This window comes from Ochotona princeps, chromosome 3, assembly GCF_030435755.1.
Source record: "Ochotona princeps isolate mOchPri1 chromosome 3, mOchPri1.hap1, whole genome shotgun sequence".
Taxonomy (NCBI): domain Eukaryota; kingdom Metazoa; phylum Chordata; class Mammalia; order Lagomorpha; family Ochotonidae; genus Ochotona; species Ochotona princeps.
Window position 1 is genome coordinate 96,430,028 of NC_080834.1, and position 23,290 is coordinate 96,453,317.

At 35.9% G+C, this 23,290-nt stretch overlaps 1 protein-coding gene across 1 annotated transcript; it reads right to left on the minus strand.

The window, feature by feature from the left end:
- Positions 1 to 3,494: 3,494 nt before the first annotated feature.
- On the minus strand, positions 3,495 to 22,958 carry CLDN16 (claudin 16). The gene is given in 5 exon segments (XM_004578233.4): positions 3,495 to 3,628; positions 4,820 to 5,011; positions 9,877 to 10,041; positions 12,568 to 12,670; positions 22,635 to 22,958. Coding segments are annotated over 5 exon segments (918 nt in total).
- Between the last annotated feature and the right edge of the window lie 332 nt (positions 22,959 to 23,290).

Below are 23,290 nucleotides of genomic sequence, written 5' to 3' on the forward strand. Positions count from 1 at the left end.
TCAGTGAATGATCCTTGCTTTCCTTAGGGCACAATTTGTTGTAAGAATAATACATGAATTAATCTGGGGTATACAAAAAAAATACAGCCACTCACAGAATAAAAATTATTTTCCTTATTTTTATTTCACATATTTTAAAGTTTTCCATTTCAAGCATAAATAAATATATTTCAAATGGAAGCTTTATATTGAAAATCTAGTCAATTTTTCAAATCCAAGTAGAAAACAATTGCAATAAGACAAAAATACTCCATGTAGCACCAAAATATTTCAAATAGCTTTGGTAGTACAAATGCCACTTTTTGAGATTTTATTTAACACAGAACTTGGAATTTAGAACAAAACGCAGCAATGCATTAACAATAATTAAAAGAAAACATGTTTCAGGTATACTATTTATCTAATGAATGCTGAAAAGTTGCTCAATTACATGTAATTAAATCAATTAAATGAATATAAAACAGTTTTCTATGCGTAAGATTTGCAACAATGTTAAAGATTGCTAATATTTTGCTTTTGCAAGAATGTAGAGAGGCAAGGACTTACATATGTTGGGAGAGGCATAAACTTGTAACAGATGTATAGGGTAGTTTGACTTTAAGTATTAAACACCATCTTCTTTTTAAAATATTTATTTATTTTGATATGAAAGATTTACAGAGAGAAGAAACAGAACGATCTTGCATGCATTAGTTCACTCTCCAAGTGGCCGCAATGGCAGGAGCTGAGCTGATCTGAAGCCAAGAGTCAGGAGACTGTTCTGAGTCTCCCACATGGTTGCTAAGCAGCAGCGATTTGGACCATCCTCTGAGCTTTCAAATCCATAAAGCCACAAGCAGGGAGCTGGATGGGAAGTGGAGCACCCGAGGTATGAACTGGTGTGCATATTGTATCTTGTCACTTGAACATGCTGTATAAACATGTTAAGCTATGGTGCAGACTTCGAATCAAACATTTTAAACAGAGATTCAGTATTTCTACTTCTTATACAATAAATTAATTCCACAGTTACAATGATATATGAAGACAAACACGATTGTGCATCGCTGTCACATAGTAACAGCGAAGACCGGCAACAATAGAGCTATATGAGGGCAAAGCAAAACAATGGTACAGTACACTTCACGGCCTCTAGAAAGTTAAGTGGTATGGACAATGTCAACTGTTTACTTGCTGATTTTATTTTTAAAGGCAGGATGAAAATGCCAGTGTGGTGCATATATTTTCAAAGGATGTACATATTCCACATTTTTTTTTCTGAGAGGATACCAGAAATGGATATATATCCTGCACAGCTCCTAGGGGAGCGATGGGAAGATGGAGATCATGGGATGGATAAGGAAGATGTTTATGATTTAGATTATTCTGTTAACTTACATATTTTTAAAAAGCACTTATTTGACAGGCAGACAGAGAAAGACTGCATACATACACACACACAAACAGAAAGAAGCAGAGAGTTCCCAATTTTCTGATACACATGAGTGTTCGACACAGGGGCCATAAGTAACATACGTATATTTATAAGTTTTCTTTTGTCTTATTGCAGTTAACAGGAATGACCGAATCATAGAATACAGAATACTAAATATTTGAATGGTTCAACCTGCTCAGCTACACCTGGAGCATTTGGTGTTACTTTCATTTTCTTTTACGAGGTGTTTGGAGCCACGACCATGTCATTGATCATTTCTTCATTATTTAATATTTCTGTTGTTTTACATTAACTACTAGGTAAAAAACTATGCATTTTTGAGATGCTTCATTAAATTATAACGGTGTAGGAATAATATTTCAAAGAAATTTTCACAAAATATATTATTACTTGTAGAACATACAAATATTTTAATTAAGAAAAAAGAAAACAGTTATGTACACAAATTATCCTAAATCTTTGAAATATTCTCTCATGCAAATAAAATAAAATTGGGGAAGTTTATAATCAAATAAATCTCAATTTTTCCTATTTTTCCCCAATGGATTTAAAGAAATTTAAAATTCATAAAATGCAATAAACATGTAACATATAGATAGGAAAAAATAAAGATGTAAAAAAAGATGTAAAGCAGTACAAGTTTTTACGTACATAGGATAATGCATGGAAATCAGCACATACCATCTACAAACAATCTTGAAATGTTCATCTGTCAATGAAACGGTTAGTATTCATGAAATAGAAAACCCGATTTCTCTTAATCCTAAGATTAGAGTTTCTCCTAGAAATACTGCCAAAAGCATGAGTTACATTATCAACAACATTAATACATTTGCTGGATTTTCGTTATAGAACTTACACATTTTAAACTTGCAATACATCTTACGGAGTTTCCAAACTCATAACTTAGTTTCCATGTTTTCAAATCACTGATTCCTAAGTCAAATGATAGGGCTTTAAAGTTTTTGCATAGATTTTTCTTATTTACATGAATTAAAGAATCAGGTAACAATATTACATTTTCAAATGTTTTAAATTCTCTTATGAAATTCAATGAGCTTACATTACTATCATGAATGAATTCCCTTGCATTTCTTGAATTTGTGTAAAATTCTGTTTTACAAAAGAATACATTTTTAGGAGCAAAAATTTCTTTTCCGTAGAAGTTTGAAATTTTATTGCTTTTTCTCAAAATACATTTGTTAAATCCTGTGGTTACTTTGCTGGGTGCCAATGACCTTTTGGTAAATGGATTTCTGAGTTGTTGAATCTTAATATGGTGCGTTCATGAATCGTATTTGGATGTTCAATCAATAAATGAGTAACTTCTTGGTTGAGTTATTTTGGCTCTAGTAATAAATTTGTGATATGTAGAACAAGTATGGGTAGTGTTGAAACAATACACAGAGCTTTAAGTTTTTAATGAAGGAGGAAGGCACCAAAGGCTCCAATGTTAGTTTAGATCTTTCCTTAGACATTCAGAGTATGTCAGACAGACTTCTTTTAATTGACTCTCACTAGTAACTGATGCACAATCTATTACGTTCTCTGTTTTACCAGAATCAAGGCAATAATAGGCTTTGATATTCTCCTGTGAATTTGAAAGGAAAAAAAAAATCTTAAAATTGTCAAATAATTTCACTCAGCAAGAATACAAAAATTAAAGACATGGAGAAAGTTAAGAAGGTGTCAAAAGTTAAAGTGTCAATGCTTTGTTTCAAAAATTAGAAATTTGGCCTTTTTAGCAGGTTGCTCAGCATTTTGCTCAGCATTTTGAACTTGCAATTTTATGTTTAAATCGTCATGTCATAATATACAAGAGCAATGTAGCAATCATCAGCAAATATTTTTACATGCTGGTAGCATTATTTTTCAAAAAAGAAGTGTGTTAGAATTAGGGAGGAAGAGTAAAAATAAAGATGATTAAAAAAATAGTAGTAAGTGGCTAATTTAGTTGAATGTGAAATCTAAATTGCTTTGTCTCAATTAAACTAATATTTCTATTGAACATGCTCATTGTTTAGTTTACAAATATCTACAGGGATTGACTATTGGCAATTTACACCCTTGTGTCTATAGCATACATTTTGGCAGTCTCTGTGCGAGGGGCTGCATATAACTTGGCCGCAGACACACCTGTGGTTGAATAGGGCTTCCTCATGGAATAAGGATAGTTTCTTTCAGATCCAACATCTGTTTGAGAGAGATAAATGCAAAGATATATAATATATGATACACATGTATATATTACAGTAAGCACCAGAGAATGAAAAAAAAAACTGTTGGTATATTCTTCTCCAAAAGAATTAACTTTATAAATATTCTTGGTAGAAAATAAGTGGAAAACAAAGAATAGCCCATGAAGAAAACCTGAGGACTTCATATCAAAAGTCATTTTCAGATTTAATTCGACCCAGTGAATTTCCCAACCCCCTATTTCTGTCTTTCTGATGAGGAGAGGGGTTGTCTTACTGCATCAAATGATATTTTTAGGAACTCAAAGTAAAACCCTAAATTGTTTTTTGAGGTTCTCTTTCTCTTAAATGATTTGCTGTATTTGTTTTTTAATATCTATCATGTATAATTGACACATAAGCGTTGTGTATATTTGTGGTGCACCTTGTGTGTTTGCATGTATATATTGTATAGATTGTGCAGGCTCAATTAAAGATAAACATACCTACTTCCTGAAGTATTTATTTCTTTTTGGTGAACACTTTTGTGTCCTATTTTCAAAATTTTAAAAATATACAATATATTGTGATTATCAAGACTTGTCCCAGTGTGCAAAAGCCACTAGAATGTATTTGTACTACTCATTTATGATTTAATACCTATTTATGAAGTTTCCCGTTTTCTCTACTCTGATAGCCATTATTCTACATGCTTTATTCTTTCACAATAAATATTTGTCTCTCAGTTTACTCATCCATTTAATTCTAAATATAAATTTAGTTCATTGAGTGAAGTATATGTATAGGAAAATACATCAAAATAGCCATTGTATTTTTTGTATATTGGACAACATTGTAAGTGTGTATTTTCTTTATCAAAACTGTGCCAATATTGGAGTAACAAGTGTTCACTATTTACTGTAATTTAATTGTTCTTTTTAAATGTTTTTATTGGTTACATTGCATTATGTGACACAGTTTAATAGGCAGTGGGATTCCTCCCACCCCTCCCCAAAGCCTCTACTCCCCCCCCCCCATGGTGGACTCCTCCACCCTGTTGCATTACCACAGTTCAAATTCAGCACTTTTGAAATATTGTGGTAATATAGATCTTGTAGGAAACATTATTTTGGCCAGCTGAGATGGTTTCAGTGGATTGGAAAAGAAGAAATTTGAAGGGAGGTAGTATGTTATTGTAGATTGTTCTTACCTTGAAGGCGATATAAGCAGCATGTGAGGACAGCTCCAGCCAAAAAGCAACCCAAGGACCCAGCCATTGCAAGCCAACAGGACCAACCAAATTTGTATTGGATGCCAAGAAATACATTGTGAAAAATCAGAGAAGAACGTTCCACGTAAACATCAACAGCATACCACAAAGAGCCAATGATTCCTGGGGCGCCTGGCAGGGAAGAAAAAGGCTATAGTAACTTGAGACAAAAATATAAGGATGTTGGCTTCCTACTCAATACGAACAGCATTTGGGGACAACTCAAAGACTGTGCAATTCCTGCATCCCTTTTGTATAACTTGTGAGTTATACAAATAATTCAGTGAAAACCTAAAGTTAGCATTACAATTTTCTTTATTTTTTCTCTTTTCATTGCTGTTATGGCATGAAGGAAAATACTAAAAACAATTATAAAACAGTAAAATCAAATCTAACACAAATGATTGAGTGCATCATCTTTCAAAGTTGAAATTTAAGATTGCACCTGTCCATCATTAATGATGTTCTATCATTTCCTAAACCCATGATTAATTGTGCACCACTCAGTACCTGAATGGAAATTAGGCTTCTAACATTATTAATTTTAGTGTGTTGGACTGAAAAATAAGTAATGTAAAAATAGTCTTCATTTTGAAGTAAATCCTTATCTGCCAACACCACATCACATAATAATGGGCAAATGATCCTCTTTTAACGAAGATTAATTTCTACAGTTTAGACACTGAATATTCATTTCATTTTTATTTGAGAAAAAGAGTTAGAAAGGGAGGGAGAGAGAGAAGCAGAAGCAGCTAGTGGGATATCCTGAATACAGTGGCCCCTCCCCAAATGACCGCAACTGAGGAACAGGGTAAGTCAAAAGCCAGAGACCTGTGCTCACTAACACAGGTGTGGGGGCTTCAGCATCACCCTCACAGGAGGACCACCAGGGAGCTGGATCAGAAGAAAAGCCTTAGTGAATGCAACCAGCATCCATTTAGAATGCTGGTGCTGGGAGGCAGAGAAATACCATGTTAAAGACACTGATCTTTTCAACAAACGCTGTTGGCGCCAATTAGATAGCAGCCTGCTATCTCACCTTATCCAAAAATCAGCTCCAAATGAATTAAGCACCTACGTCTGCACCAAGAAGCCATCAAACCATTAGAGGAAAACTTAGGAAGCATTTTCCAAGATACAGGAATTGGAAAAAAAAATTCTTAGAAAAGTCACCATATGCACAGGTAGTTAAAGCAAAACAAAAACAAAAGCAAAAACAAAAACAAGAACAAACAAATAAAACAAGTGGGACTACATCAAATTACAAAGCAAAGAAAATGATCATCAAAGCAAAGAAGCAAAAATGGAATGGGAGAAAGATCTTTGCACACCACACATTCAATAGGGGACTAACATCCAGCACTTACAAAGAACTTCAGAAACTCAATGACAGCAAAACAAACAATCTTGTAAAGAAAGTGGCAAAGGACAAAGTCCAAAGAACAAATTCCAGTGACTAATAGAAATATCAAAAAAATCCTCAGGTTTCCTAGCTATAAGGAAAATACAAATGAAAATCACACTGCAGTTTCTCCAGTGAGATTGGCCTATGTTCAGACCTCTGCTAACAACAGCTGCTGGTATGGATGCGGGGAGAAAGGTTCCCCCCTGCATTGTTGGTGAGTGTGTAGGCTAGGACAACCACCCTAGAAACCAGTATGGAGACTGCTAAGAGAACTGAATATTGACCTGCCATAGTCACAGTTTATTCGGTAAAACAAGAATGCTTATTTGAATCGACTGATTATAATTGACTAACTCATCAGGAGGCATTTACAATTTAGTAGCTGAAACTGAAGGATTACTATAAACATCAGTGACATTTTAGCTGAAGCTCTCGTGTTCAGATCCCACTGGACAGATTAAAATATCACTTTCTAAAATTCATTATGCTGTATTGATGCTTGCAAGTGACAACTGGTGCAAATAACTACTTTAAATGTTTCCTGCAGCAGGTTCCGGGAGAGCCATTGTGATACAAAAGATGAAGTCACAGCCTAGGACATCCACATCCCACACAGGCATGACTGGTTCTGAGATCTGCTTTTTTGTTTTTGACCCTACATGTCTGATGCACTCAGCGAGGCAGAAAGTGATGACTAGTGATTGGGTCCTACCACCCACTGTGAGACCCCCGACTGAATTCGGACTTCTGGCTTGGCTGTGTTCTCCTATCCTGGCTGTTTGGACATTTGGGGAGTGAATTTGGGAGGGTAGGCTAGTACAAACACCACGGAGGTCAGTATGGAGAGTACTAAGAGAACTGAAGATCCATCTGCCCTGTGACCCGGCTATCTCACTTCTGGGAACATACCCAAAGGAAATGAAGTCTGCATATGAGAAAAGTATCCATAATCCCAACTTTACAGCTTACAATCTTTTTCATTTCTTCAGTGACACATTGGTCATTCATCAGCATGTTATTTAACTTCATGTCATAAATTTTCTATTTGGCTTCTATCTGTTGATTTTGTTTTATGGCTTTGCATTTAAAGAGATATATAGTAACTGTAATACAGATAACATATCCAGATGTGAAGTATGCATCTCTACTTCCAAATCAAAGATGGATTTCCAATGAAACTGTTCAATACATCTTGACAATAGGAAGCTGCATTCCCTGCCATTGTCCATACCTACAACGTCAGGATACACTTATATAGCAGAATGATGGACTGGAGTTATGAGTGGTTATTAAGTACTATATTGTTGTAATGATATAGAGGATGTCGGGGGTTGGGGATTTGGGATGTATGCTTGGGAGAGGAGGAAAGAGACATCCCAGAACCTATCGAACTGTATCATCAAATAATAAAATAAAATAAATAAATTTTTAAAAAATTAGGTTTCAGAAGCTTCCACTATTTTTACTCTAAGGTGTAAAATATTTTATTGCATTGCAGCACTAACTGCTTAATTCTAGAAGTACTAAATAATAAACATACACCCTACATCAAACTATAAATTGCTGATATTATTTTTTAGAGCTTTTAGTTAAAAATTCTTTTTTGAACCTTATAAACAGAAATAGATTTTAAAAGACACTTTTTTATACAATTAATTCTGAATCATGTTTCAAAATGTTTGGTCAAGCATGGCCATATATTTGATCATCTATATGAATTCCCTAAAGGATTTTCTTCAAACATTTGACTTTCTTTAAATTTTGTTTTGCTGTTTCATTTTAAAAATAAGGCATATAATGATGTCACCAGAAGTATTCTTGAGTTAAAGCGGTGCAGTGTCATGCAATGTTTAAATTTCCTTTTTTTTTTTTTTAAGATTTTATTATTATTGGAAAGTCGGATATACAGAGAGGAGGAGAGACAGAGAGGAAGATCTTCCATCCGATGTTTCACTCCCCAAGTGAGCTGCTACGGGCCGATGCGCGCCGATCCGAAGCCGGGAACCAGGAACCTCTTCCGGGTCTCCCACGTGGGTGCAGTGTCCCAAAGCTTTGGGCCGTCCTCGACTGCTTTCCCAGGCCACAAGCAGGGAGCTGGATGGGAAGTGGAGCTGCCAGGATTAGAACCGGCGCCCATATGGGATCCTGGGGCTTTCAAGGCGAGGACTTTAGCCGCTAGGCCATGCCGCCGGGCCCCAAATTTCCTTAAAACTTCATTGGTACATGCTCGAGTTTTGTTGTATCAGGCGGTTAAAATATTTTTTAAAAAGATTTATTTAATTTTTTATTGTTGAAAGGCAGATATTCAGAGAGGACAGACAGAGAGAAAGATTTTCTGTCCAATGATTCACTCCCCAAGCGGCCACAATAACTGGTGCTGAGCCAATCTGAAACCCAGAGCCTACTCTGGGTCTCCCACGCAGGTGCAGGGTCCTAAAGTCTTGGGCTGTCCTCGATTGCTTTCCCAGGCCACAGGCTGGGAGCTGGATGGGAAGCGGGGCCACTGGAATTAGAACGGGCAACTATATGGGATCCTGGCATAGTCACAGCGAGGACCTTAACCACTACACTATTGCGCTGGGCCCAAGGAGGTTAAAATATTAAAACAAATGTTTTGAGAAGTAAGAATTGTTGAGAAATTGACTTTTTAATTTAAGCTGAAGATAAGGTCCTTAAGCCAGCATTTCTGGGTATTTAGTGGTAAAGACGTTATGTCGTGATAGAGGAAAATTAAGTTTTGAAGTTGAAGAAATATAAGAATTAAATAGTTTATTAATAAATCCCATAACATTTTATTTTATTAATTATGCTTCATTTATTCATCTTCAGAACACCGTGTTTTAATTGGTTTCTTCAATCCAGATAATAATGTAATCTGCTTATTATTATTATGTTAGTACAATAGTCAAACAAACTTATACTTAATAAATGTCTGACACAGGATCTGATACATTTTATCTCATTGCTAAAAAATAATCAGTAGAGGTGAATGAAGGTGGCAGCTTGAGGTTTACTTTTTCATTTAACTCCAGGTATAATCACAAAAAAATATTTTAAAATTTTCAAACAGTGTATAATGTTTTAAATAATTAAAAATATATAATGACAACTATTATATATCTTACCTGGCATGTTAGCCTAAGATTAATTATTTGACATTAAAGCTAGGTATGGCTGGTCAATGTGTTTTTAAAAAATAAATTTGTTTTTTTTGAAAAACGGAGCTACAGAGAGATGGTGAGAGATAGAGAAAGTGGTCTTTCGTCTGCTGGCTCTCTCCCCAGATGGTCACAATGGCCTGGCTGCCAGAAGCTTCAACCAGGCCTTCAACATATTTGTAGGATTCCTGCTTTTTCCAAGCCGTTAGCAGGGCATTGGGACAGAATTAGAGCAGCTGGAATACAAGAATCCAGATGCAATACAGACATTGTTGGCCACAGCTTTACCCAGTCCACCACCATGCCATTCCCCGATAGAACAAAAGCAAACTACACATGATCTTAAAACAAACTGTATCAGAACAGCATTCTTCACCTTCACCTCAAGTTCCTAGATGGCTTTCTCAACTGTAATTGCTAGTCCAGGTCAGTACCTGCTATTAGCATCATGGTTCCTGCAACAAAGCATATGCGGACTTTAATGTACGGTTCATCGGGAAGGAATTTTATGCAGTCAAGTCCGAGGAGCAGGCTGATGAATCCAAATCCAGCTAGAATATCTGCGATAATCATCAGAGCTCGAGTTGCCACCAGCTTCACTGGAAGACCAGGACATGTGGTTACATCAGAGTCAGAGGAAGGAAACGCAACTTGAGAGGCACATCAGAAAGCAGACAAACCGTATGTTTCAATACAGGTGCACAAATAGAAGTCAGATAGTACTTTTGCATGAACTTGGAAAAGAGGATCCTTAATTTTTTTCATGAATAAAAAATATAATATCACATTATTATTTAAACATACATTTTAGTTGGTTTTTCCAGCTCATAGCAAAAAGTGCTTTAATATGTACTGGGGAGCCAAATTGCCTCATGTTCTGGAAAAAATGGTTCACTTGTATTACCGTGCAAGGCTGAGCTGACAGATTGACTATTATGTAGAAATTACCCAATAACTATCAAATGACTAAATGGTTATACAGTTGCAATTTTGTTCTGCAAAGATGTAAAATTTAGTTAAAATTTGATCCAGGGAAGCAGGACAGAACATATTTTAAACCTTTTAATTCACATTTCTGGCAGCCATCAGCAATTCTTTAGAAGAATTCACTTCTGGTATCTGTAGCCGACTAACTCTAGAAGACAGGCTATGCCTTCCTTCAACATTTCAGATTGTGGTCTTTCCTGGACAACATTCCCTACTAATCTTTGCATTTTGCATTGTCAAATTAGCATATTTTAATGCTACAGTTCCACAAGAATACATGGTAGAAGGTCCAGGAAAGAGAAGATCAGGTATGTAGTTGAGGGGTTCTAGTATATTATGCCATTTGGTTATTTCTACAGTCAAAGTGGCCATTATACTGGTTTAAAAATAGGGACATTTTGTCACAAATGCAGGGCACATACTTGAAGTTGAATTACTGTGATATCTGATTGAGTGACAGTGACAGTAATACAATTTATTCCAATCATAGTACCATAATTCTATTCTATTTTTATGGTGATCCAGGGTCTGCTTGAATGGTAAATGTTTTTTCAATAGTTGAGGTAATCCTAGGGCTTACTTGTTAATAAATAGATTGTTTGCAGAAATACAGACAGTTTCTCTCATTCAAATTTTAAAGTTTGATTTTTCTGAAGAATTCAATATTAAAATTTATTTCTGCTAATGAATGAGCTAATATGCTATAGATATGATGATATATTTTTTTAAAGATTTATTGTTATTGGAAAGTCAGATATACAGAGAGGAGGAGAGACAGAGAGGAAGATCTTCCATCCGATGTTTCACTCCCCAAGTGAGCCGCAATGGGCCGGTGCGCGCCAATCCGATGCCGGGAACCAGGATCCTCTTCCAGGTCTCCCACACGGGTGCAGGGTCCCAAAGCTTTGGTCCATCCTCGACTGCTTTCCCAGGCCACAAGCAGGGAGCTGGATGGGAAGTGGAGCTGCCAGGATTAGAACCGGCGCCCATATGGGATCCCGGGGATTTCAAGGCGAGGACTTTAGCCGCTAGGCCATGCCGCCGGTCCCGATATGATGATCTTAACTATGTGAATGAGTTCATATTTATTCTTCTATAGTACATATAAAATAAAGGCTTTCTGGGTTACATTTTGAAATGTTTCAGCAATGCAACTCTGAAACAGCAGCTGTTTCTTGTCAGTGCTTGTCTTGCACTGCAATATCTGTCTAGATGAACAACCACATTCCAAGGGTCTACCTTTCATTGATCTTGAGAAAAGAAGTCGCCATGAGTTTCCATCACCCATTATTTGCATTGAAAGAGATGAAAACCACTTTGGTCTAATAACAAGTCCAGTATTTTTTGGCACAGTTCGAAGTTTAAGAAAAATGGGAGAAAGATTGAAGCAATCAAGGATTGCTTTTTTTTTAATTTAAGAAATATCCTTATTCATAACATTGGCTTTTCTAACACCTAAATGTAATTTCAAGCTGACAGTGAGGAAGATGAAAGATACAACTTTACTACTGCCAATGAAATGTCCTCTGTGCTAGCTTTTTAAAAAATTATTCGCCTATCATCAAGAGTCCCTCTCCAACTCTCCTTCCTAGAAACACTCATTTGAAGTTTCTGTAAACCTTTTCTATTTTATCCAAGTCTCAGGATGCAGACATTTGTAAAACACTTCTCATTTAGCATTTCTGTTTAAGTGATTACAACACAATGCCCCACATAAGTCATTTTAATTGAAAAAGCATTTCTTCCAACGGTTTACTATGTACGAGGGACTGTATCACAGCCTTAGGGGTACCCATGGTGAATGACATAACATTTGTAACCTCAAGAAATTTACAAATGTATGAAAAAATAAAAGATATGCCAAATTAATTGCAAATGCTATTTCAGAAAAGAATTCAATTGCTAATTGAAACATTTTAATACATACGGGATCTTTTTTTAAGATTCATTTATTTGGCAAGTCAGATATACAGGGAGGAGGAGAGACAGAGGAAGATCTCCCATCTATCATATAGCATATTAACACAATGCCATAGAAAACAAACAAAAAAAAGAAGAATTAAGGTTTAGGTTCAGTTCTGTTTAGGTTGCTCCAGTCTTCCCTTCCTGAAAAGCAGGGAGAGCCGAGGCATACGTACAGGGATGCTCTGCATATATAGAGTCGTACTCATCACAGGTGCGAATCCCATCAAAGGCGTTGGTGACACACTCCCACCAGAGGCCTCGACATTGTGTGCTCACCTGGAGGTTGGAGAAGACAGCAGATGAAACGACTTGTGCAGACACACTTCAGTTCCGGTGATCAAAGGCAGCACCATGCAGTTGTGTTTGACAGTAAAGTACAGTGGTGACAAGCATGATAGGATTTCATTTATAGCAACAAAATGTGTTCTAGCATATTTTCCCAAAGTTCTGAGAAGTAAAGGCCTTCTAAGTGAAATAAATCTGCTTCCTGAGGGGAGCGCTAACAGAGAAGGCAGAAAAAAGTCCAGGGTGGAAGGGATAAGATTAGAACTATAAATATTCAAATAGCTATTATTGGTTCTATGTTTAACCTGAAGACAATCCATTTCACTTCCCATGCTGACATTTACTTAGAAAAAATCTATATAACAGTGGTTGATAATTGTTAACATTTTAAGTCTATTGGGAACGTGTATTAATTTGTCTTCATCATAAATACTACATCCCATAAAGAAATGTGTGATTTTATAGAAGGCTCCCAAATGTAAAAACATTAGCCAAGAAAGCCAACAAGCAAAAACACACTAATATCTGAGGTATAATAGTGTATTCCACGTATTTTCCCTCCCTGCTTCATTGACACATTACAAATGTTTTTGCTGTTATAGATGTTAAAAAAATTCCAAACATTAATTTAATATAAGCTCGACCTCTAGAAACCATTTTTACCTGGAAATGATGATTACTAAGAGTTGCAAGCCATCAGTGCCTTGAACTTTCCCAAACTTAATCCATAAAATGCAAGTAATAATATATTTCTTAAGTTGCAAACATGCCAACAGCAAACAGCTTCAAGCGCTCTTGACAGAGCTCATGCATATGGAACACAGCTTTTTCAGACTGATTACAGATTCACATTACCTAGGAAATCCGGGAATACTTTAGTAAAGTTTAACTAAGAATTATTTGGGAAAAGAAAAATTTCAATATTTTTCCCAAAGAGGAATATATAGCTGAGAAAGAGTTTTAGAAAATGGAAAAGGAATTGTGAAACAAGGTAGCAAATTTGGCTTAGAGTAGAAAACAAGATGAACTGAACACTTGCATAAGAAAATAATGTCAAGGAAAACATCCATGATGAAACTCTGCCCATGCCCTGTTTTTCAGTGCTGGTTTGTGCCAAGGGAAGTGCCACCGCTGCCTGAAACCCCATTACTCAATATGAAACCTCTCTTTCTATGAAAAATACATTTAACTGGTAATACTTAATGACTAAATGCTGAATACATACTATAAAATAGATAATATATAAGCTTATTATTTCATATATCCTTAGAAATGTTGTGAGGTATTATTATTATTCATTTCACAAATAAATTAAGCAAAACAGAATTAAACAATAACTGCAAGAGAGTAGTGTTACAATATAGAAAGGTTAGGATTTGATCACACATGTCTCTGTGCTATTAAATCTTACAGTGTACTTGAAATCCATTTTCAAAACAAGTCAAATTTGTTTCAGACTAAAGGACTACAGAATTGGATGTTAGAAGGTCATTTTGGCTGAATTGAGCTCTAGCTTGAATCTCATTCCTGGACCGTTATTCAAAAAGGCACTCTTTCCCTTGCTTTTCTTATGGTTAAATCTGTAAGCAATGTTCTGAACTTTTCAGAAAACTAGCTAAGTAAAGCCAGATAACATGAAGTAGGTCTTTCTTGTGAAGTCTAAGCCATCGGTTCTTAAAGAAGAATGAGAGTCAACATTTGTTCATGCATATGCCTTAAACACAAATTGACACAAATATTAACTATGTTGGACATGGGGAAAAATCTTGTTTTTGAACCTCAGATCCTTATCTGTATGAAGAAGGTAAAATGGGAGGTGAATTATATATATCAAAAATAGCAAATATAGGGCCGAGCATGGTGGCCTAGCGGCTAAAGTGCTTGCATGCAGGGATCCCATATGGGCGCCTGTTTTAATCCCGATGGCCCCGCTTCCCATCCAGCTCCCTACTTGTGACCTGGGAAAGTAGCTGAGGGCAGGCCCAATGCCTTGGGAACCAGCACCAGTGTGGGAGACCCAGAAGAGGCTCCTGGCTCCTGGCTTCGGATCAGCTCAGCTCCAGCTGGTGTAGCTACTTTGGGAGGGAATCATCAGACAAAATATCTCTCTGTCTCTCCTCATCTCTGTGTATCTGACTTTGGAATAAAAAAACTTTAAAAATAGTAAAAATATATAATATAAATGGTTTCTCAATGAATGGAAATGGTAGTATAGTGCTCAAATATTATAATGACCTAAAAAATAGCTGTGTCAGATTTCATTAATTAAATAATTGAGGGGCTGGCACTGTTGTAAAGCTGACTAAGCCACCATCTGTGGTGCCAGCATCCCTATAGATGTTGATTCCAAATCTAGTCACTCCACTTTTGATCCAGCTCCTCACTGATGCAGCTGGGAATGTAGAAGAAGATGGTCCAAGTTTTGGGCCCCTTCCCCCATGTGGAAGACCAGAGAGAAGCTCCTAACTCCTGCCTTTGGCCTGGCTCTACATTGATCATTGCAACCCTTTGGGGTATGAACCAGTAGCTGGACAAGTTCTCTCTCATTCTTTCCCCATGCCCAATCCTGCCTTTGAAATGTACAAACAAGTAATTGGAGACAACATAGATTGTTGCCTCTAAAAACATGCCTGCATCATCCTAATAATTGGAGACTGTGAGCGTGACTCTGTTGGTAACAGGGTCTTCGCAGTTATAATTAGAAATCTTCAGATGGCAATATCATCTTGGATTATCAAGATGAGCTCAAAGTTAATGTCAGCCATCCACATAAGAACAACACAAAGGAGAGAGACATGCACAGAGGAGGCAATGTACCACAGAGGTGAGGAGTGTCCTGGTGCGCACCAGGGTAGGGGTGAGGAACAGAGCTTCCTCTAGACCTGCCAGAGGCAGTTCATCCTTGCCAACAATAAAATCTCAGATTTCTGGCCTCTGGAATTGCAAGAAATAATTTTTTTTGTTAAGCTCCTGGATTTTGACTTTTACTGCAACAGTTCTAAATATCCAAGTACAGATAGATCTCATTGAACTACAACAAAGCAGAGAAGGCCTTGTAATAGCCTTCTGCCCTCCATCAGTGCAAGCTGAGCTAGGAATGTGGATCTGAGGCTACTGCACCAAAATCAGGAAGTGACTATTCACAGTTTACTGCATTTTAAGTCATCCACTGGGGAAAAAAACAAGCTAACTAACCTACCACACTCTTTTCAAACATATATGAAATTATTTAGAAAGTGGTCTGAGATTACCTGCAAAAATTTATTTTCACTATTAAGAGTATTTCTGGGTTTCCAAACTAATCCAGTAGTAGTAGCAATTTCAAGGCCATTGATCATTTACCTGCAAAGACCATATTTAGAAAAGCAATGAGCTCATTAGCAGAAACAAGGAATCCAATTTCATTAGGTATTAATGCTCAGGGGCATACTATTATATTATTCAGTATTCACATCCAGTTAAGGTATGTGAAAATACGGGCTGTAATTAACTAAACTTCTGTGTTAATACAGCACTTAGGGGAGACACCCTAAAGGTGCCTTTGTGCACAAAAAACAAGGGGAAAATAGCTTATATACTTATCAGATTTATGTCAGACTTCCTTGATATAATATATAATCTCCATCTTCTTACCTCTCTGCTAAAACAGGGCTTGTTAGAAACTCCGTAGAAGTCAACAAAATGTTAAGTTCTTGAAACTTTTAAGAAAAGATACTTAAAAACAAATTATGCCTAAAATACTATATATAGTTAACATTTCTGAAATGTGGAAAACAGAAAAACAGGAAGTTGAAGTGGAGCAGCCGAGACTCAAATTGACACTCATATGGGATGCCATTATATTTACAGTATCAAAACCTAAAATTTGATTTTTAACTTGTCATGTGGAATTTTTACAGTGTAATGGTCTAGAAAAACTTAAGACTAGCCTTAACAAAGATGAAGGATTTCACATTTTTACAAAGCCATGGTCTAGAAGAACTTAAGACTAGCCTCAACAAAGATGGAGAAAGAATAAAATAACTGCAATAGCTACCTTTTTACTACCTTTATGTTCCATATTTATAAAATCTGAATGAACGTTGTGAATTTGTCTACTAAAATGAATTTGTTCTTACTGTATCTTGTTATTCGCCATGGAATAAAATTATAAATAATAAAGTATGTTATAATGCAATATATAAGCTATAGCAATTGTGGTCTTCATAATTATATGACCAATTTATTTCTTCAAAATCTCATTTCAATTTTAATATTTTTTATTTAATTTGTTTAAATTACATATGTTAGAATCATCTTTCTTTTGAGAGTATTTTGTCACAACTTTGCCATTATTACTGGCCAGTGAAAAAAATAACAATTCACTAAACTGTGAATACTTAACAAAATATTATTAAATTTTCTACTTCACTCTTTTTTTTCACTTCTGTAATTCTTAAAAGAGTAGGAGGAACAGCTTTTTCACATTTTTTTAGACTAGAATACATTCTTTGCAAACCTATTTAGACAGTGTATGGATATTACATTCTAATCCAATCTTATTAAACATTGAGAAAAATACATGTGTTAAGTTTTTAATCATAGCAAGATAAAAGCTCTTGTTAAAAAAAAATGCCTGCAAGTATCTTTTCATTTAGAGTTCAATGTGAGATTTCCAAAGATCATTTCTTATTATACTTAATCTTTATGCATTTTTTCAACACGTATGCCCAGTATCCAATCAGTGTTCCATCAATTCATGTGAACAAAGGTATCCTGACTTCCTATGATTTGATTGCCTTTGCAAGGTGCTGCAGAAAACCAGGAGATTAATAGAAAAATACCTATAGCCTCAAGCATCTGCAGAAAGAGTTTGAAATCAACTAAAAAGTAAAACTGGCATAAAAATAATCATGGTGAATGTAAGATATAATCATTTACTATGAATTTTATTTCTGAAAGAATTGTAGCATCATTAATGCAAATTGAATTGCCAGGAGAGAATATGATTATGGGATGAAATAAATTCACATGTGAGCAACCTTTCTTAGATGTAATAAAACTACGATCATAGTGGTGTTTGGTGTAGAGCAGATTACCAGCAAATAATTAACAAAAACTAACTGAAAATGAATGTATCTTTTTTTTTTATTAATGTTATGCATTATGTGACAGTTTCATAGGCTCTGGGAATCCCCTCCCCCCTCCCCTCCCCTCCCCCCGGTGGATTCCTCCACCTTGATGCAGCATTACAGTTCAAGTTCAATCAAGATTCTTTCCTTGCAAACATATACCAAGCTCTTAACATGAATGTATCTTTTTGAAAACTACCTTTTCCTTCTGATGACTGAGACAACACTCTGTGGAGAAACTGTTTTTTCTACTTCACTATGTAAAACCAAGAATTGCATTGTCTTGCAGTTAACACGCTAATAATGTGGGAAGTTCACAGTTTGTTTTCCTTGATAAAAGCTGACATTCATAGATAAGTTTTACTATTTGACTCTATTGTCTCCCCCTTTTCCTTTGTCAGACAAAGAGGAAACAGACATAAGTATATAAATGAGCAAAGAGAGCTCAGAGAAGTAAACGTTTATTTTCTAAAGAATCAATGGCAAAAATAATAATAGAATGAGCCTTCGTATCTATCTGTTCAGTGAACATGATACAAAATGGCATCCCCTCCTCCAGAACAAAAACACAATAATGAACTGCAAATAGACAATAATATATCAAACATTTATTGGCTGATTCGTATTTCCCTGGGGCTGTGGCAAATGCTTTAGATACACAAGCTCATTTAATGCTTACAAGAAGCTTCTGAGGGATATGTCATTATTCTCTCTTTACAGAACAGAACACACAGTTTACGGCATTTAGACAGATGCTGTCTGACAAGGTGAGATGTAATTTCAGATCCTTTGGATATATCAAGTCTGACCTGTACACTTTACCACCATAAAGGACTTTTTGTCCGCTTCCAGATGTTTGATAAACTAAATCAGAAGGGTGGGGGAATGGTGGGATGAGAAACATTGTTCCTTAAGAATACACTAGTTTTTCTCTATTTAATCTCTAAGTTTGTGTTTGTACCAAGCCTCCAATTGCCCCTGTTTGGTACAGTAGATTTGTCTTGACCTCTCTACCACTGTTTTAAATTATCAGTCTCCCAAATTCCAGTTCTTGAGGGTTTTCTCATATCTTGACATATTTCTTCTTGAAAGCCATCCCCCTTGTTCAGACCACTACTCTGTCTCCCACCACCTTTACCACATGTGACAAAAGCCTGAATTGCTTTTCCATGCTTCATTTTACTCTTTCCACTGATTCCCCATCAGTAATAGCCACGATGACCAGCCTCTAAAATACACATGTGTGTTTGTTTATTGTGAGGCATACCAACTGTACACACTGCATGAAATGCAAAGCTTTTGATGACTTAACTCTGTATGGTCTTTGCATTGAAATCTTACCACACTGAAATATGTAAAAGGCCACCAAGTTTCACTGTGTCTAGTTCCATCTGCACACCACTTTCTAATTAAAGCAGTGGCTCATTCACCTGTTTTTCAAATTCTCACAATGGCATATCTTCTTATGAGTAGACTTCCATAATTAGTTGATAGCAAGTGACCTGTCCAACTAGATAACTTGCTGTCAGAGCACTTGACACATTAACTGTCAATTTACATGTCTGTGAACACATTACACTGACGTAATGTAAGGAAGGTTCAGTTATTTTTCACTAAATTGTGCTTACTGTGGTTTCAAGCGTACAATATTTCTTAGAAAATACTGATGAAATAGAGGATGTAGAAAGTAAGGAGAGGAAGGAGGGATACATAAAGTAGGGATAAATAGAGAAATGATAAAAGACTAAAATGTAAATGGAAAAAGGGAGAAAGAAGTATAAAAAAGGGGGAAGAGTGGTAAGAAAAAAGAAAGGAGGAAGAAGAAAAAAAGATGAATGAAAGAAAGAAAAGAGGAAAAAGTATTATAAGAAAAGTAGGTGGAAGAAAGAATGCATAAAATTAGAGGGAGAAAAAAAGTAAAATATTTGCACTAACCCCTCAGTGACTTTTCTGGGCGATGTTTGAGACATCCCTGATCCCTCAGTAACTGAATATCTCTCTGGGTTCCCAACATAGTCAAAGCAGCCCAGTATTAAACAAAGTTAAGAATGACAAGGACCATAGAAATAAACGGTTCAACTTTATGTTAAAGTTGAGGAAATCCAGTCTAAGACAAGGATGTGGCTTATTAGCAGAAGAAAACTAATGTGGCTCAAGATTTGAAACTAGCTTGAAAACTCGAACAGTTAAGTTTTCTTCACCACATCAGTCTCCCAGAGACACAATGAAATCAATGGTGATAGGAACCTGTGAGTAATGTAGGGCTTTAGGTCACTGATTAAGGGCTGTGTCTACTGCAGGTTGCTTACATGATTTATCACTTATTAATATTTTAATTAATACAAAACTTTGCTTGTCATGATAGATTTGCTGCAGTATGCAAAAGAACATTTGATCTGCTTTGACTCTTGCTTTGTAATCTCAGATCCTGGGTCTCTCTTCGTTTCTATGTCAGATATCAATCCTCTCATCCAAAAGTCTACTCTGTATTGCTCACCTTTGGAAACACTTCACATTCTGCCAAGACTTTTCTCAAACGACTCTTGTTCTGTGAGTCCTGCTTCAATGTTCCTAACAGGAAGGATCATACTGTCTACTCTGTTCAAGTGTTACTTTGTTCATGTTTTTCTGAAAATTGTTTTTTTATTTATTTTATAGTTACGTTTATCTGCCTTTTCCTAAGCTAAGTGTACACCCATAAAAGGCAATATCCATTCATATTTTATGTTTACTTTTCACAGCAGTATTGGCATCATACATTTATATGGCATATTTTCTATATGTTGAAATAAAAAACACACCCACTTTCCTACTCTCATACTTGTCCAGCTAAACTACCAATTAACCTATAAATTCACTATACCCTTTTATTTAAATTATATATGTATATACATATATATATTCTTTTTACTTAACACTTGTGTTGACTTTTGTTCAACAATTGTTTGCAATGAGTTTTAAATATTGACTAAGGAGGTACATAACAGAGGGGAGAGATGTTTGAGCAATGCATATCATAATCTTTGAATTTGTGGATAATAACATGACATAATATTGGCCAACTGGAGGAGGAGCTATATAGACCAGTTCTAAAAATATATTGAAAAATAAAGGTATTGAAACATAAGGTATCTTAATAAAGAGGCATATCTGAAAATTTGTATTATTAACACATTTCAAGTTGGGGAAATGAGAAGGAAGCTACGAAATATTCACTAACTTTTATTCAAAATTAGCGTCAATAATTGCTTGAGGTGAATAAACTGAAATGTTCTATCTAGTCATTTTAACTAAACTTGTTCTCGTACAAGCAGATGGCAAATTGGCTTGATCTACTGAGAGCGAAGCAGGAAGGCATTTCAAATGCCTTGATGCAGAAGCTTTCTCAGAGAAGTTTGACCCTTTCCAAAACTCTGTTTCTTATCATTTGAAGTAATTGTATCAGCTTCAGAATAAAAATTTTTAAATTGTTTCAGAAAATATTTTAACAATGCCTCCAGATAGTTTTACAAAATTTTAACATCTTTAAAATATAATTTTAAGTATGTTCAAGCCAAACATTTTTCTTATTAATTACCTACTCTTAGCAGTCTAGATAATGGCAAGTTAATGGCAGCAGAGCATTTTATCTGTGCTTTCTCCTGAATTTTGTACAAAGGTCATGATTTTATTCATTGTTTGTACGCATAACCAGATAGAATGCATTAGTGGACTCACTTTAAAGCAGACATTTGTTGCAACACTTCAATTCTATCACAAATTTCAGAAATATAATTGTTGACTGTTGGAGAGGTATTTATAACTCCTCTGAAATGTCATGCAGAAGAAAGAGGAAAATTAAAAGTAAGATAAAATTCGCAGTAAGAATAATATACAATAAAATAGATAATTACTTGCCTCTTGTACTTCCCGCTTGAGAGTAATGAATAAAATTATAAGGAAAATGTATATACTTGCTCTCAAGTATCTTTTGTAGACCTCATAGAGGTGACATTATAACATTTGTTGCAGCAAATTGTTTCCTTCAGGAGTATCAAGAAGCAAACTGTGTTACCATATAGCCTGTGCTTGAGTTCCCTTTAAATTGCTTCTTTTCTTACCTGCACTTTCTGAAGCCTTAGTAACCAACAGCAGATTATGAAGATTTTCTTTTTTACTCAGTTTTACTTGTGTTAGAATCCTACGGCCTCAGGAAATTATTTTGAGTTTCAAAACTACTTTCTTCCTAGCTGCGACAGTGAGGAAAACAAAATGTGTAGATACTTATTTGTTTCTGCAATACAAATAAGTTCTCAAGAGTAGCTTATTTGTTACAAAGGATTTCTTAAATCTATGTATGTCTTGTATATCAGGATTCAATGGAAGACACCTTCTCCCTTGCTATGCATTCCACTTGGGATTTCATTGAAATGTATTTCTATTGCATGCCAGTTTTTATATACCTCGAGTTTAATTATTGAATTCTTAAAACATTATTTATCTTTAGGAAAATGTATCATACTACCATCAATGACATCACTAATATAAAAATATCTGTTTTTGAAAGAAAAGGTGTTCCTGCATTGTTGCTGAGTGTCGTAAAGCAGCAATGTAAGAAGTTAATTTCTATAGTATTCAACAGCAGAAATTACATAACCACACTCCTTTGAAGTTATCCTTATCTGTAAAATAGCACATCTACACAATCTATCTCATAGACACAGTCAGTTGTTGCCCCACTATTTACTACCCATGTCGACTTTCTTTGCTGTCATTGATAGCAAAGGAATGTATTGGAGATTGAGTGTGGCAGTGAAGCTTAGAAGAGAATGAAGACTTGGAAAGAAAAAAAATGTGGTTCTTACCTCCAATGAATCATCAGCATTCACCATCCAACAGTCTGTCCAGGTGGCCGTAATCAAAAACCCAGTGGAGAAAAAGGCCAAAAAACAGGCGAGGTACTGAAGGTAATCTCTCATGGTGGCTAGCAGCCTGCTGCCAAGCAATCCATGGGCAGAAGTCAGCCCCTGACCCACTTCAGGAGCTGGAATGCTGTCAGTTTTCTGCTTCTGGTACTCTGGAAGGAGGACATCTGATCTCTTGCTTTCCATACCCCCTCACTGCAGGTGTCTTAAGTTGTAATAATAGTACAAACAGGCTGAAACTGACAGAAGGGTCCTAGACGTCATTATCCGAAGCAACTGACCTCTAGTCAGAAGCCAGTTCAGTGGCTGAACTACCTGGGTTCTAGGTATGGGAGAGAAGGAGGGCTGGGAAGTCTCCCTCTCAGATTATGGACTGGCAGCAGATGCTGGTCCCTGGAAGCACATACCACTGCTAAGAGGGAGCTGAGGAGGTGGGTCCTAATTTATGTCAGAACCTGGAAACTAATGTTTCTCAGACCCTCCTGGGAAGGTGAGGTATTCTCCTCCCCCCTCAGAAAGCTACATGGTTGACTGAGCAGTACTTTATTGTTAGGACTGTTTTAATATTCACTGACTGCCATAGACAGACAAGCCAC